The sequence below is a fragment of the Plasmodium brasilianum genome, chromosome 11 (genome assembly GCF_023973825.1).
Source record: "Plasmodium brasilianum strain Bolivian I chromosome 11, whole genome shotgun sequence".
Lineage (NCBI taxonomy): Eukaryota > Apicomplexa > Aconoidasida > Haemosporida > Plasmodiidae > Plasmodium > Plasmodium brasilianum.
The window spans coordinates 984,117-999,194 of record NC_090124.1 but is presented as its reverse complement, the minus strand read 5'-3'; the positions used below and the strand labels follow the sequence as shown (position 1 = coordinate 999,194).

General features: G+C 24.2%; 5 protein-coding genes across 5 annotated transcripts; 4 read left to right on the top strand and 1 right to left on the bottom strand.

Moving 5' to 3' along the window:
* Nucleotides 1-1,313: 1,313 nt before the first annotated feature.
* On the top strand, nucleotides 1,314-3,377 carry MKS88_003679 (phosphatidylcholine-sterol acyltransferase; the record flags this gene model as incomplete). Its single annotated transcript, XM_067216792.1, has 1 exon — nucleotides 1,314-3,377. The coding sequence occupies one exon, from the start codon at nucleotides 1,314-1,316 to the stop codon at nucleotides 3,375-3,377; it is 2,064 nt and encodes a 687-aa protein (XP_067072491.1).
* Nucleotides 3,378-4,812: 1,435 nt separating this feature from the next.
* Nucleotides 4,813-5,847, top strand: MKS88_003678 (uncharacterized protein; the record flags this gene model as incomplete). The annotated part of the gene is made up of 2 exons (XM_067216791.1): nucleotides 4,813-4,908; nucleotides 5,488-5,847. 2 exons carry the CDS (start codon nucleotides 4,813-4,815, stop codon nucleotides 5,845-5,847), a joined length of 456 nt encoding a protein of 151 aa, XP_067072490.1.
* A 168-nt stretch (nucleotides 5,848-6,015) lies between these two features.
* MKS88_003677 (polyadenylate-binding protein 3) lies at nucleotides 6,016-8,097 on the top strand (the record flags this gene model as incomplete). Its single annotated transcript, XM_067216790.1, has 1 exon — nucleotides 6,016-8,097. One exon carries the CDS (start codon nucleotides 6,016-6,018, stop codon nucleotides 8,095-8,097), a length of 2,082 nt encoding a protein of 693 aa, XP_067072489.1.
* A 1,701-nt stretch (nucleotides 8,098-9,798) lies between these two features.
* Nucleotides 9,799-11,676, bottom strand: MKS88_003676 (amino acid transporter AAT1; the record flags this gene model as incomplete). Its single annotated transcript, XM_067216789.1, has 1 exon — nucleotides 9,799-11,676. One exon carries the CDS (start codon nucleotides 11,674-11,676, stop codon nucleotides 9,799-9,801), a length of 1,878 nt encoding a protein of 625 aa, XP_067072488.1.
* A 1,535-nt stretch (nucleotides 11,677-13,211) lies between these two features.
* On the top strand, nucleotides 13,212-14,279 carry MKS88_003675 (ribosomal RNA-processing protein 7; the record flags this gene model as incomplete). The annotated part of the gene is made up of 2 exons (XM_067216788.1): nucleotides 13,212-13,283; nucleotides 13,623-14,279. 2 exons carry the CDS (start codon nucleotides 13,212-13,214, stop codon nucleotides 14,277-14,279), a joined length of 729 nt encoding a protein of 242 aa, XP_067072487.1.
* Nucleotides 14,280-15,078: the final 799 nt, after the last annotated feature.

Sequence of the window (15,078 nt, the reverse complement as noted above, 5' to 3'; positions counted from 1 at the left end):
GTCTCACTTCGCTTTTTTTGGTAATATAAAAATTGAACTTGACAAATTATATATAATTCATAATTAACACAACATAATGATTTTAAAGAAAAGTAACAATAATTATACATGCTCAATTATATGTTTCATTAATGTAAAATACTTATAAATAAAATTACATAAATGTGTTTCTTGATGAATGAGATTGTATATTCTGCTCCTTTCATGCATTTGCCTCTAACTGTATGCATATCTATATATATAAACTGCTAAAAATGAGAAAATCAATGTTAAATATTTAAAAGAGTTGTAATTATACCGTGTGTTCGGAGACACAAACATTAAAAAAAAACATATATTTTTATATAAAAAATGAAAAATATATAAGTTGTTTTTGTGTTTTTTTGTTCTTTTGTTTTCTGTTTATTGTTCGTTTGTTTTGTTTACTGTTTTGTTCTGTGCTTGTTTGTTTATTTGTTTTTTCCTTTTTTTTATGTGTAATACAATATCGTAATAAATATAAACATGCAGATAATGTTTTTATATTAACTCAAAACAATGAATTAAAAGAACAAAAATTTTCGATCGAAATTAAATTTCAAATACACTATTTAAAAAAATATAAGATTATTACATGCAAAAAGTGATATTTTTGGTTTTTATTGTTTTTTTTAATTATATACACAAAACTAAACATAAGCATTATAAGTTTATAATGTTAAAATAAATTTTATAAAAATAACTTAAAAAAAAAAAAAAAAAAAGTAATATTTTAGTAAATTTTTTATTCATAAAATGCTTATATTTAAAAAAAAAAAAAAAGTTAACGAAACAATAAAAAAAAGATAGAGGAATTGGATATATTTAAAAAAAAATAATTAACGAAATTGGAGTAATATGTGCCTTCTTCAGAGAAAATTTTGAATTATATATTTAAGCCCCTGTATATGGAAATATTTTTTCTTTTTGTGAAAAAGTACTTCACAGGTATATATATATTCATTTTCGTGTGTACCTTTTAATTTGGTTACTCAGGTTCTATAAACTTATGGGAATAAAAAAAATATTTACCTTAATTTTAGCATGTTCTAATATAAATTTTTAATTTTTAAAGTTATATAATTAAAAATTTTTTTTTTTATTTAATACATTATATATAATAAGTTTTAGTAAAATGGGCTAGGGAAGTATAATTTAAAAAAAAATGATAACTCCTCAGAATATACGAGTTTATATATATATATCGACTACTTACTGTTAAATTTGCATGTTTATAAAAATTTACTTAATATAAACCTACATAATTAATTAGCTTATATAGAGTAGGTTACCTAATGTCGAAATTACTGCTTCTAATAATAGTGTGCAATCTGCTTATTTCTGCTTTAGTATGTTCATATATACCATCCTTAGGAAGTATAGTTAATCTTTTTTTAAAAGCGCCATATAAAATATCATTTTTTAATTCTGAAAAAATAAAAGGTGAAATTCCAAATTTGCAAGATGGCGAGAATTTTACAACTAAAAATGGAATAAAAGATTTAGAAGGTGGGGATAGTAGCAGTGAGCAGGATAAAAAAGAAGTCGTACCAGAGGAAGGAGCTGGAGTGCAGAAAGAAGACGTAACATATAAAGAGGCTGTAGTAGAGAAAGAAGCCGTAGCAGTAAAAGAAGCAGAAGCAGAGGGAAAAGAAGTAGAAGCAGAGGGAAAAGAAGTAGAAGCAGAGGGAAAAGAAGCTGAAGCAGAGGGAAAAGAAGCTGAAGCAGAGGGAAAAGAAGTAGAATCAGAGGGAAAAGAAGTAGAATCAGAGGGAAAAGAAGTAGAAGAAGAGGGAAAAGAAGCTGAAGCAGAGGGGAAAGAAGCAGAAACAGAGGGGAAAGAAGCAGAAGCAGAGGGAAAAGATGTAGAATCAGAGGGGAAAGAAGCTGAAGCAGAGGGGAAAGAAGCAGCTGCCGTAAGAGCGGATGAAGTCCAGAAAAATGTTGTTGAAGAACATCCAAAAATAAGTAGTTTTTTTAAAAAGAGTAAAAAGCATAAATTTAATGGGGAAAGCAAAGATGAGAATAAAAAAGTTGATGAAAAACATGTGGAGACGAATATAGATCAAGACAAGCATAGTGAGTCCAAAAAGCTTACTACATATCTACTTCCTGGTGTTGGGGGAAGCACATTAATTGCGCAATATAAGAATGCATTAATTCCGAGTTGTGGAAGCAATGTTTTAAATTCAGAACCATTTAGAATATGGTTTAGCATAAAAAGATTGTTTTCTGTAACCACAAATATATATTGCACACTTGATACCATAAGATTAAATTATGATGTTGAAAAAAAATTGTACGTTAATCAACCAGGGGTAAATATTAGCGTAGAAGAATTTGGAAAACTTAAAGGTGTTCGACACTTAGATTATATTAGAAATACTGCTATAGCTATAACAAGGTATTACCATATTTTAGCATCTCAATTTACATCCAACGGCTATGTAGAAGGGGAAAGTATTATTGGTGCACCTTATGATTGGAGATATCCCCTAAACCAACAAGATTATGATACTTTTAAAAAACATATAGAACATATGTATGAAAAGAGAAATAAAATTAAAGTAAATTTAATAGGTCATAGTTTTGGTGGCTTGTTTATAAATTTTTTTTTATCGCGTATAGTAAATAAAGAATGGAAGCAAAAGTATATAAATAATATAATATATATGAGTTGCCCATTTAAAGGCACAGTTAAAACTGTTAGAGCATTACTTCATGGTAATAGAGATTTTATATCTTTTAAACTATCGAAACTTATTAGTTTTTCTGTATCAGATGGTATGATGAAAGCCATTGGAAATTCGATAGGTAGTCTATTTGATCTAATCCCATATAGAGAATATTATGAATATGATCAAGTGGTAATAATAATCAATATAAATGATAAACCAATTAATGAAAAAGTTATGCAGTCAGTAATAACAAGGTGTGGAATATACAATAAAGAGTGCTATCTTAATAGAACAGATATAAAATTAAAAGTATATACTTTATCAAATTGGCATGAATTATTAAGTGAAGATTTAAAAGAAAAATATTACAATAATTTACCATATATTGATAGGCATTTCGACATGGATCATGGTGTACCTATATATTGTGTCCATAGTACACAAAAAAATAAAAATACTGATTATTTGTTGTTTTATCAAAGAGAAAATTTGAATGATGAGCCGATTGTATATTATGGTGGAGGAGATGGTACAGTTCCCTATGAGAGTTTAGCATCCTGTTCTAATTTCCACAACTCAGTAAAATATAAAAATTTCCAATATAACGGCCACATGGAGATTCTCCATAATCCTGAAGTTGCAAAATATGTATACAACATAGCTCAAACATATAATGAATAATGAGGAAAAAATGGTGGAAAAGGAAAATAAAAAAAAAATGAATTTCATACGCACAAATGTGTATATATATATATATATGTACGTTCCGATAATCACCTTATAACAACTATAATCCTTATTTATTTCCATTGTATGCACTTAATTCGTTAGCCGTACTTTTGCATAATGTTCACTGATCACGAATTTTTAAGTAGTATATGATATATACTCCCTTGTTTATTTTTTAATATTTTAGTTTTTCTTTTTTTAAGACCTTTTTATTTAACTTAAAATTTTATTATTATTTTTTTTTTTTTTGCATATGCATATATTACATATTATTCTGATATTTCTTGTTTTTCTGTGACACACCCAGCCAATATTATTACATATTATTATTCTATTTCTTTTAATTAAATTTTTAGTTAATAGTTCTCCTTTTCGTAATTATAAAAAAAATTTTCAAAAAAAAAAAATGTGAATTACATTATTTAGGGTATCTTTTGTATTGTATATACCTAATAAATATACATTTTTTTTTTTTTAATTTAAAACTTTTTGCTTTCTACTTTAATAAAACACTTCCAGCCTTGTTTCAATAATTAGTTATATAATAATTTCATTTTGTTATTTTAAATATTCTTTTTAAGTATATTATGTTCTTATTTAAAGAGATTACATATTGAAGTTAAGAGGATAATTTTCACTGAAGTTTCATTAGTGGTTATAACACACAAAACTAAAGGGGAATAATGGAGTGAGGGAACTGCATTATTTAAGTATATTATGTACAGAATGTATAATTCTTATAAAATGTACAAAATATAAACTCGTTTTTTTAATTTTTTTAAGCTTCGCTCAATAGTGAATAATTGTTTATTACATTAACAAAATAAAAATGTAATTGTATTTGTTAAAAAATTATTAATAAAAAATATATACAAATGAAAAAAAAAAAAGAAAAAAAAGATAACATTCGTAATGTCCTCATTTAAATTAGTGTACTATAATAAATACTAACTTAAACATATAGTTACGAAAATAGCAAGTTCCTATCTTTCTCATAATTTTATTTTAAAATATGGTATAATTTCATAGTTTTGTGTGCATGTGTAGTAACATACATTTGTAGTACTTTTGCCATTAATAACTAGAAAAAAAAAAAAATTATTAAATTATTATTATTTATATATTAATTTATTGAGGAAAAACAAAATGCCAAATTTTTTATAAATACATTATGCGAGTGCTAAGTATCAATTGCCAAGGAACTTGCTACGCAGAGATAATTATAATGCTACAAAAAATAGTTATGTATACGTATAATATTATATGGAACTATATTGTATTATATTATATAATTTTGCAGTACCTTTTGTACTTCATAAAATTTTAAAATATTTTTATAACTTTTTTTTTTAAAAAAATATGTATTGTATCATAAAATTTAATTAAAATGAAATTAAAAGAAGAAAAAAGAAAAAAGATAAAAAAATATCAAAAGGAACGTCATATCTTAATCTTAAAAGAAAAAAATAAAATAACAAAGAGTGTAATAATAGAATGCCATAGCAAAAACATTTAAAAGGCAAAATTACTAAATATGTGTAGATATTCAAAATAAAACAAAAAGTTTGAAAATATGTAATAATAATAATAATAATGATCTATTTTATGGCTTATATACTATATAATATTTCTTAAAATAGTCATCTACCAAAGGAAAATACATTGATGCATAAAATATATATTTACTTATGAACAAAAATGATAAAAATTTTTAACTACAATAATATAATTATTGTCATTTTTATATTTCTCTATCTGATATAAAAAAGGAAAGAAGTAAAAAGGCGATCAAAACGTGTGAAGAAACACATAAATACCCCCATACCTTCGTAAATTATACATACATAAATTCATAGATACATATACACATACATATACAAATACATAAATAAGTACAATTTATATATATATATATACATTTATAATTGCCCTTTTATTTCTATAATAAACAAATAAGCGTTGTGAACATTTTTCATGGTTCGTTTTATATTTAGATTATTTTTATATACCTCATAAAGTTATATAAAGCAGACAGATAATGAAACAAAAAAAAAATTAAAAGAAAAGAAATAGTAATAGCTATAGTAATAGCTATAGTAATAGCTATAGTAATAGCTATAGTAATAGCTATAGTAATAGCTATAGTAATAGCTATAGTAATAGCTATAGTAATAGCTATAGTAATAGCTATAGTAATAGCTATAGTAATAGCTATAGTAATAGCTATAGTAATAGCTATAATAATAGCAATAGTAATAGCTATAATAATAGCAATAGTAATAGCAATAGTAATAGCAATAATAATAGCAATAGTAATAGCAATAGTAATAGCAATAGTAATAGCAATAGTAATAGCAATAGTAATAGCAATAGTAATAGCAATAATAATAACAGAAAGAAGAGAAAAAAAAACAGAAAATAAAATTTAATATAAGAGGAAATAAGAGATACGAATCTGTGTTTCGTAAAATTTTGCGGATCTTTTGTCATATTTTTAAGGGAATCAGAAATTGATAATAGGTTATATTTATGTGTAAATATATTGAAAGATACCCAGTAGTACACGACCTAATACATGCCTTGGTACAAAATGAAAAATACCAACAGGACGACATCAGCTTATGAAAATAAGGGCATGAACGGTTCATACAATACCAAAACGTTGTGGGTAGGGGACTTGGATAAAATAAAAGATGAAGTAGTTGATGAAAATTATATTGTATATTGTATGTTTTATGAATTTTCAGAAGATATAATAAAAATAAAATTATGTAAAGAGAAAAATTCACAAAAGAATTCATATGCTTTTATTGAATTCTCTAATTTCGAAATTGCAAAATATTGCTTTGATAATTTAAATGGAAAATGGATACCTGGAAAAATTCATAAATTTAAATTAAACTGGGCCAAATATAATATTACTGATAATATAAATTCTAATGAAAAAAATATAGATGTAGAGTTAGATGATAAGGGGACATATTCTATTTATGTTGGCAGTTTACCTAAAAGTACAACAAAAGAAGAAATTGAAAGTTTATTTTCCAATTTTTATAATAGTATTTGTTTTGTTAAAATGATTAAAAATACACAGAAAAATCATAATAAAATATATTGCTTTATACACTTTTTTAATTATGAAGAATGTATTAGGGCTCTAGCAGAAATGGATGGATATGTTTTTAAGGGGTATAAAATTAAAGTAAGTAAATCACATGGAATTAAAGGAAATAATAACTCTGAGGTGAATAATTACGATTATATAAGTAAGAATTATGAAGTTCAGTTTAATAATTTAAAAAGCATGAACATGAACAACTACAACAAGGACAATTATAACAGGGATAATTACATCACTAATAATTATAACGCGGATAACTATAACGCGGATAACTATAACGCGGATAACTATAACGCGGATAACTATAATGCGGATAACTATAATGCGGATAACTATAATGCGGATAACTATAATGCGGATAACTATAACGCGAATAATTACAACAAAGAGGGTTATATTCCAAGCATTTACCACGTAAACAATAACAAGATGATGAATAATCTAACAGATAAAGAGGAAAATAATAATTGTGACCCGAATAAAAATTGTTATTTTTATTATAGTAATGTAAATAATAAGTTAAATAATCCATATGATATAAATTATTATGATCACATTAATTCGAATATTACTTCATATCCTGGTTACACAACTAATACAAATAGTACGCATTCGTATAATGCGAATAATTATTCTAATCCTATTAATCATCTTAACTATTACACAAGTCAAATGATACAAATAAATAATTACACCGGAACGGATGTTAATCCAGTTAATACTTATACAGGAGATATTAGTCTTATGAATAACTACACGGGTGATACTGCTCATATGAACAATTACACCAATGAAATGAATTATGTAAATAACTACAACATATGTTCTTCTAATAATGTCAAGCAGCTCCCTATTAATTATAAAATGAATAGCGGAAATTATGTTAGTGACATAATTAATGATAATTCAGGAAATAATGGGAAAAATATTTTACTTGATGATAAAAAAAAAACAGATAATATAAATATTTCTGATGTGAGTACAGAAGAGAAAATAAATAGTACGAAACAAGATGAAATAAATGAAAAAGATGTAAATACATCTAATGACTCGTGCGAATTACATTTTTATAATCTTCAATCATCAAACAATGAATATAACAATTATAGTTCACTTCAAAGGAAAAATAGTGACATCCAAGAAATTAATTATAGTGATAATATTAGGATATGTGCTAAAAATTATAATAAAAATGATCCTAATAATAATTATTATTATTACGATGCTGATACAAATAAAAATGATAATAAGGATAAAAATAATATTAGAAATCATAGCAACACGAATAATAGTACGAATAATGATAGTATTGACAATAACGACACCATTGATAACGATCAGAGCGTTCATAATAATGACACAATTGACAACGATCATAGCATTAGTAACAGTGGTAGTGTAGATGGTCACAGCAATAATAACAGTAATGTTAACAGTGATAGTAGTAATGGAAATAGAACTGACAGTAGTAAGAGTAATGCCAACAACAGTAATGGTAACGGGAACAGTAACAATAACATGGATAGTAACAGTAATGGTAATAAAGTCTGATAATACCAATCACAGGGATATTTTAATTGTATAGCGTACATCACAGAAAGTGTTATAAATAAACCATGTACTCATCATATAATGTTAAATAGGGATAAGTGTAGAGAATTATTCGTTTACTTTGTTTATACAACTTCACCATTATATGTAGCAGTGAAACGGTAATTTACGAATATATATATATATATATATATGTTAGATTTGAGGTATATTCAACTGAACACATAATGTACATTTACTATTTAAGGACCATATTTAGGTGTACCCTTATTTCTTAACGCACAGAAACATATTACATTTACACATTAAATAATTATATTCATAAAAGAAATATATCATAACACACCTCACATTGATACTTCAGCAAATGTATAGTACATATCTTAGAGATAAACATCAGGGGGGGGGGAAAAGAAAAGATATACAAGAAGTAATGTTCAGACATCACAAAAATTTTAAAAAAGGGACATACATGATTGCATGAACTTTATTATATAAGAGCTTTTTTTTTTTTTTTTTTTAAATTAGTGAATGCAATAATAGTCCATATATATACATACATACGTACATATATATATATATATTTATACTTCCATTTTAAATGTATGAATACCTGTTATCCTTATTTGTTTCCCCGATTTTTGTGTAATTTTTAACAGTTTTTTTTTTTTTTTTTTATTTCCTATTCCACACCTAACTCATCTTGTGCTATATTACGACTCTCATCTTTGTATTATACATTTAATATAAGAACAAATGATAAGAGAATGACTATTTACATACAAAAAAGTGCTAAATGTTTTGTATTTAGTATAGCTGTAATCATACTCAAAACCTCGTAATTGTTGTTTATAAAGTAAATATCGTACCCTTTTGTTAATTTTATTAACTCGTCCTCCATCACTTATGTTCTCGCAAAGTTATTTATTTATACATACTTATATAGACATATATAATATATATATATATATATATATATATTATATATATATATATATATATTATATGGATGGATATATTTGTTATGATATCTTGGAAAGAGCATTTATTTGTTATTTTTTCATCCAAACTGTTGCAGTTTCATCTGAAGAAAATATGTATACATGTTAGAAACAACACTTTCATTCACGAAAAATTTATAAATATTTAAAAAAAAAAGAAAAAAGAAAAATGAAAAAAGAAAGAAATACGTAAATACATCAATAAATGAATTAATGCGTAAATACACAAATAAATGAGTAATTACGTTAATACATGAAAAATCATATGAATAAATAAATTATGTTACTGCAAGGGTAAACTCCATCACCTTTTGGTTAAAAAATTAAAACTAATGATGTAACAATGACTGAAAAAAAACCCATAAATGAAAAAAAAAATAGCATGCATAAAGTTAAATATCTTTCAAAACGGTTTTTAACATTATGTCTGTTTTTGAAATAAATCAAATTGGGTAAAAGGCTGAAAAAAAAAAAAAAAATATAAAAATAAATATAAGAATAAAAATAAAAAGGTTGTATATTTGTCACTAGGAAGCGGTCAAAAAACATGCATACAAAATGTGCTCAATTTTTTAATTTTTTAAAAAGAACCTGAGTTGTAACATGTACACGGTTATACATAAACATATATATATACATGTGAACATGTACATGCAAAGTGTATAAGTGTGCACTTAATTTTTTATTTATATATTTTGTCTTACCACGAAATGAGGGTTGAAGTTATTCCTCCACCAATTCCTATAACATTCGACAACTTTTTAACATTGAATGCTATAAGGGCGCATAGAATGGTTACACAAATTGAAACAAGCATTCTCTGATCTTTGTCATCAGTTTGCGATTCATGTGTGCTTGTATTTTCGGTAACATCATCAGGTATATTTTCTTGAAATGGGTTTTGTGTGTCTTCTCTTAAAAGTGCTGATAAATTTTCTGAATATCTATTTCTTCTAAAAATATATAAATACAATCTTAAAAACCTATTACGGCCAGATTGGTATAAGGATAAAATACTTGAATAAGATCCCATAAAATTCAAAGGAACGGAAAAAAAAAAGGTTACGGATAAAAGAAATTTACATAAAAGTATTGACACGTTTGAATCTTCATAATTTAATACAACATTATCTTTAGCTGTATTTAAAAAAGATAAATATCCTAAAAATCCAAATAATGTATAAAATATTATTTGTAATAAAACACTTCTATATGCTGATTTAGTTAATCTTTTGTGGGTTGGCTGATTAAACTGTCCTGTTATGAAACATGCATTTGGTTGCTGGGAAAATGAAAATAGCAAAATGTTAAAACATTTAAAAAAATGTATATCTATATTAAATAAAACTATTTTCTTATCATTTAATAAGTTATAATAATATCGGGTTTGCCATCCAATCGTTAGGACTGTTATAGATAAGGAAAACAAGGAAAAAACAAGAAACGAATTTAATGATCCTACTTGATCTCGAAAGGTTACTGGTAAAATTAATAAACAAATCACAATAATTAAAAATATGTGATTACAAAAAAAGGCTGGAAAATTAAATACATAAAAAATACTACTTAAAAAATTACTTATGAGTATTAATATTAATATATAGCTAGAAAGAAAACCAAACGTTAACCCAATATCAATTATTGTTTTATGATATTTGTGTCCAATCTTTTTTAACAAATTCCCATATACAAATGTATTATGCTCTAATGATGATAAGCATAAGATATTTGTAGTCACATAAGATTCTATTGCGTTCAAAAAGATAAGAATAACACTTAAAATTATACCTAATTTTGAAAAAACATAAGGAAAAGACAGAAAACCCACACCTATAGCAGTACATAAAAATAGCACGGTGCTAGAGCGTACACCACCAGGTGTAAAACGACTAAATGTTCTTCCTTTCCAATTTTTTTTCCTTATTCTTTTTCTTTCTTCTTCTACTTCCATTTCTTCTATTTCTGCTTCCACTTCTGCATGTTCAATTTCTGAATGTCCAACTTCTGCATGTTCAATTTCTGAATGTCCAACTTCTGCATGTTCAATTTCTGAATGTCCAACTTCTGCTTGTTCAACTCCTATTTCTGCTACTTCTGCTACTTGGTGTACATATTTCCCCCCCTCCAATGCCTCAACAACTTTATTTTCTTCGTCATAACTTACACTTGTGTTTATTTCGTAATAATTTGCACCTATATTTCCAATGTCGTTATAATTATCATTCTCATTATCTTTGTCATTATCGCCTAAATTTACGTATTGATTTATTTTACAATTTCCCCCATTTATGTTTATTTCTTTCTCATAGATATTCTTATATTTTTTCTTATATTTGTTCTTTTTCTTATTTAATGGATATACAGTTTTTACACTAGACTTCGATGAAATGTGATTGCTCTTTTCATTAGCTTCTATGTAACCATTAACATATCCGTTCATATTACTACCCTCTTCTACGTATAAAGAATTTTTGTAATCATTTATATTTTCATTATCGTGTTTACCTTTATATGAGCTTTGTTCATTTTCTATTTTAGAATTGTGGTCATAGGCGGCTACTGACCCATTTTCATTCATTGTATATAAATTCAAAAACTACAACAAAATTTTTTTAAAAAAATCGATGTTACGAAAACTGTCAGGGGATTTTATATATAGGTATCCTCATTTAACAAATGGACGATTCCATGTGCAAAATTTTAACATACAAGGTTGATGATTATGGATATATTATACGTATGTATATATAGATATATACACTTAAATGTATATAAATAAAGACATACATGAATGAACAAAATGGAAATGTTGCTATCAGTTATTTTTGATTCCTTACCTTTGTTTTCTTTATACCTACAATTATTTCGTATAAAATATGAAGGTAAAATAATTAACTAATTATCCTTTTCTTAAGAATTATAATTTTTACAAGAAAAAAACATCTATACAAATATATATTATAAAGTAGGCATATATAAATGTTTCAAAATTGTATCTCGTATAAGTGTTAACAATATGTAAGGAATATTACCAATATTTATTAAAAATGTTGGAAAATACATAAAAAAAAAAAAGAGGTATATATATTAAAAATTAATGATATAAAAGCAAAAGCCTAAAACGAAATTAATAAGAAATGTAAAAACGTTAGAACGCTATATTAAAATGAGGGATAATATATTCTTATTTGCCATTAAGAAAAAAAAAAAAAAAGTTTAGGGGAAACAGTAAAAATATAATATGTACGGATAAATCTAACAAAATATAAATTAAAAATTAATAGAACTCAAATATATGTAATATTGGAATTAAAAGGAAAAAGAGCGAAAATCAAAAAATAAAATCAATACATAAAGTATCATTAAAAAAGCCAATGTGGAAAAGAAAAAAAAAAAAAGATTAAACTGTATCTATGGATATAAAAATTAATAAAAAACAAAAGAATTTCTTATTAAATAGTAATTACTTTTATAATTATTAAATGTAATTTTAACAGCAAAAGGGAGGAAAAAAAACTTATTTCAGCAAAAACAAAAATAACATTTTGTTTCAATAGGTACAAATATGTAATGTATATATATATATATATATATTACATATGTATATTATGTACATGTACATAAATGTACCTATATATATATTTTATTTATATATATCCTTCTGTAGCATAGGTAAAAACAAGCAAGGAAAAATTTTATGAAAAATATATGCATTTGAAGAAATTTTATGCTTAAAATATTTTTCCTACATTTTAATATTGGCAATTTAAATTATGTATAGATGCATACTATATAATTACTATAATATTTACATTCCCTACATACATGTATTCGTATTTGTGATAATTTTTTCTGGTGCCTTTTTTTTATTTTTTCTTTAATCTTTTAATTTAAATAATATTTAGTAAAAATTTTGCCATCTTCTCTTACAAAACTATAACAATTTTTCCTTTGATTTATGAACATCATAAGAAAAGAAACAAGACTAATTAATATATTTTTATAATAATTTACACCTTTGTTTATATATTTAATATATTTATATATAATAATGAAACAGAAAATTGAAATGAAACACTTGTTATTTTAATTTTTATTTTAATTTTTTTTAAAATGAAGAAAATTTTAAAACACTTTCGCATATTGAGTGTACCTATTGAAGATAACCCTCTTGCAACAATAAATGTAAAAGAATAAAAGAAAAAAGTAGTAACATGTATGCGTACGTGTAAATAAAGTTGATATTGAGATAACATAATTAAATATGAGAAACGCGTATAAAATTTTTATGGAAACAATGAAATGAATGTGCAACTTTATTAAATTTTAATAGTCCTTTACTTTTTACGCATATAATGAAAATATACACCTGCATACAGTTATATGAGCATATAAGTTCACATATGTTTATATATATATATATATATATATAAATGTATGTATGTATGTATATATTATATATACACATTCGTGCTTACAATTTTATATATATGTGCATGAGGTTTCAATTTTATTGCGTCATAGTTGTTTATAGCGAATTGTAAAGACATATCTGAAGGTGATAACTCGAACGGTGAAACTCTATGCGTAGCTGCGCTTGACAATATAATTAATGGAGAAAAATTAAAGGCATTTTTTTCGAAATTTGGAAGAATAAAATGTTTTAATCTTATAGAAAAAGCATATTTATCTAAAAATTTTAAAAATTTTGCTTATTGTATATACTTATTTTACGAGGAAAAAAATGTAATTGAAATAATCTTAGCATATACTGTTAATATAAATGAGTATTTTAAAAGCAATATACAGGTACCATATTCTATACATTTGGAAAAAAAAAAATTTATCTACTACTTAAAAAATTATTATGATAACCATTATAATTTGTTTTACGGAAAAAAGGTAATAATTAAGGATATTTTAAATTTAAATAAGAACAAAGGAAGAAAAAAAAAAAAACGCTTAATTGATAAGGATGGGTTTAAAATTGTTCAGAATGTTTCAGACAAGCCGGAATTTGTAAATTCAATTTTTTCATCCACAAATGAAAAAATTAGTTATTTAAAAAAAAAAAAGAAAGTCAAAATTCATGAAAATTTTTATCTATTTCGAAAAAAGGATATTTTGGGAAATTCAAACAATATTTTTACAAAAGAAAAAAAAAAAAAGCATAAAAAATAGTATGGAAAACGATAAATAATGGTAAAAATAATTTATAAAGCGTATGAAATATTTGCAATATGTTGTATTACATTATAACCGAAATTGTAAAACAAACATTAAGAACGAGAAATATTAGCGACAATATGAACAAAAAAAAAAAAAAAAAACATTGAGCATGTAAAACACTAAAACTTTTAGTTAAATTTTCAAATGAAATTTATATATACACATAAAAATAAATTAAAAAAAAAAAAAAAAATTGTGAAGCATAAATTTTAAATGATATTCGAAACCCATGAAATTATACCATATATTTTAAAAAGTATTTGCACACAAAGTATATATATGTACTATATAATATTTTTATTATTTTTCGATGTAATTGCTCTTTGTGTAATATTTAACAATTTTTTTTTTTTGTTTTTAAAATTTTTGAAGTTCTTTTTATGGTTTAATTTTTTTTTTTTTAATATATGAAATACTCATCAGAAAGTAGTAATAATACCTAAGAGATTTAAAAAATTTTACTAGATAAAAAAAAATATATTATATATATATGATTACCCATTTTTTAGACTTTGATATATTACCAATATTTCAATGATTGTAATTTGGACAATTTTTTAAAATTATGCATGTCCATATAATACATAATGTATATATATACATATTCATATAAGATAGTGTCTGTTACATGTTAATTTGTTATATATATAATTATGGTAGTTTTAGAAGTTATTCTGTAAAAATATTTATATTAATCAGAACATTATGTCCATAAATATTTAGATAAAATCTGAATAAAATTTTTTTTTTT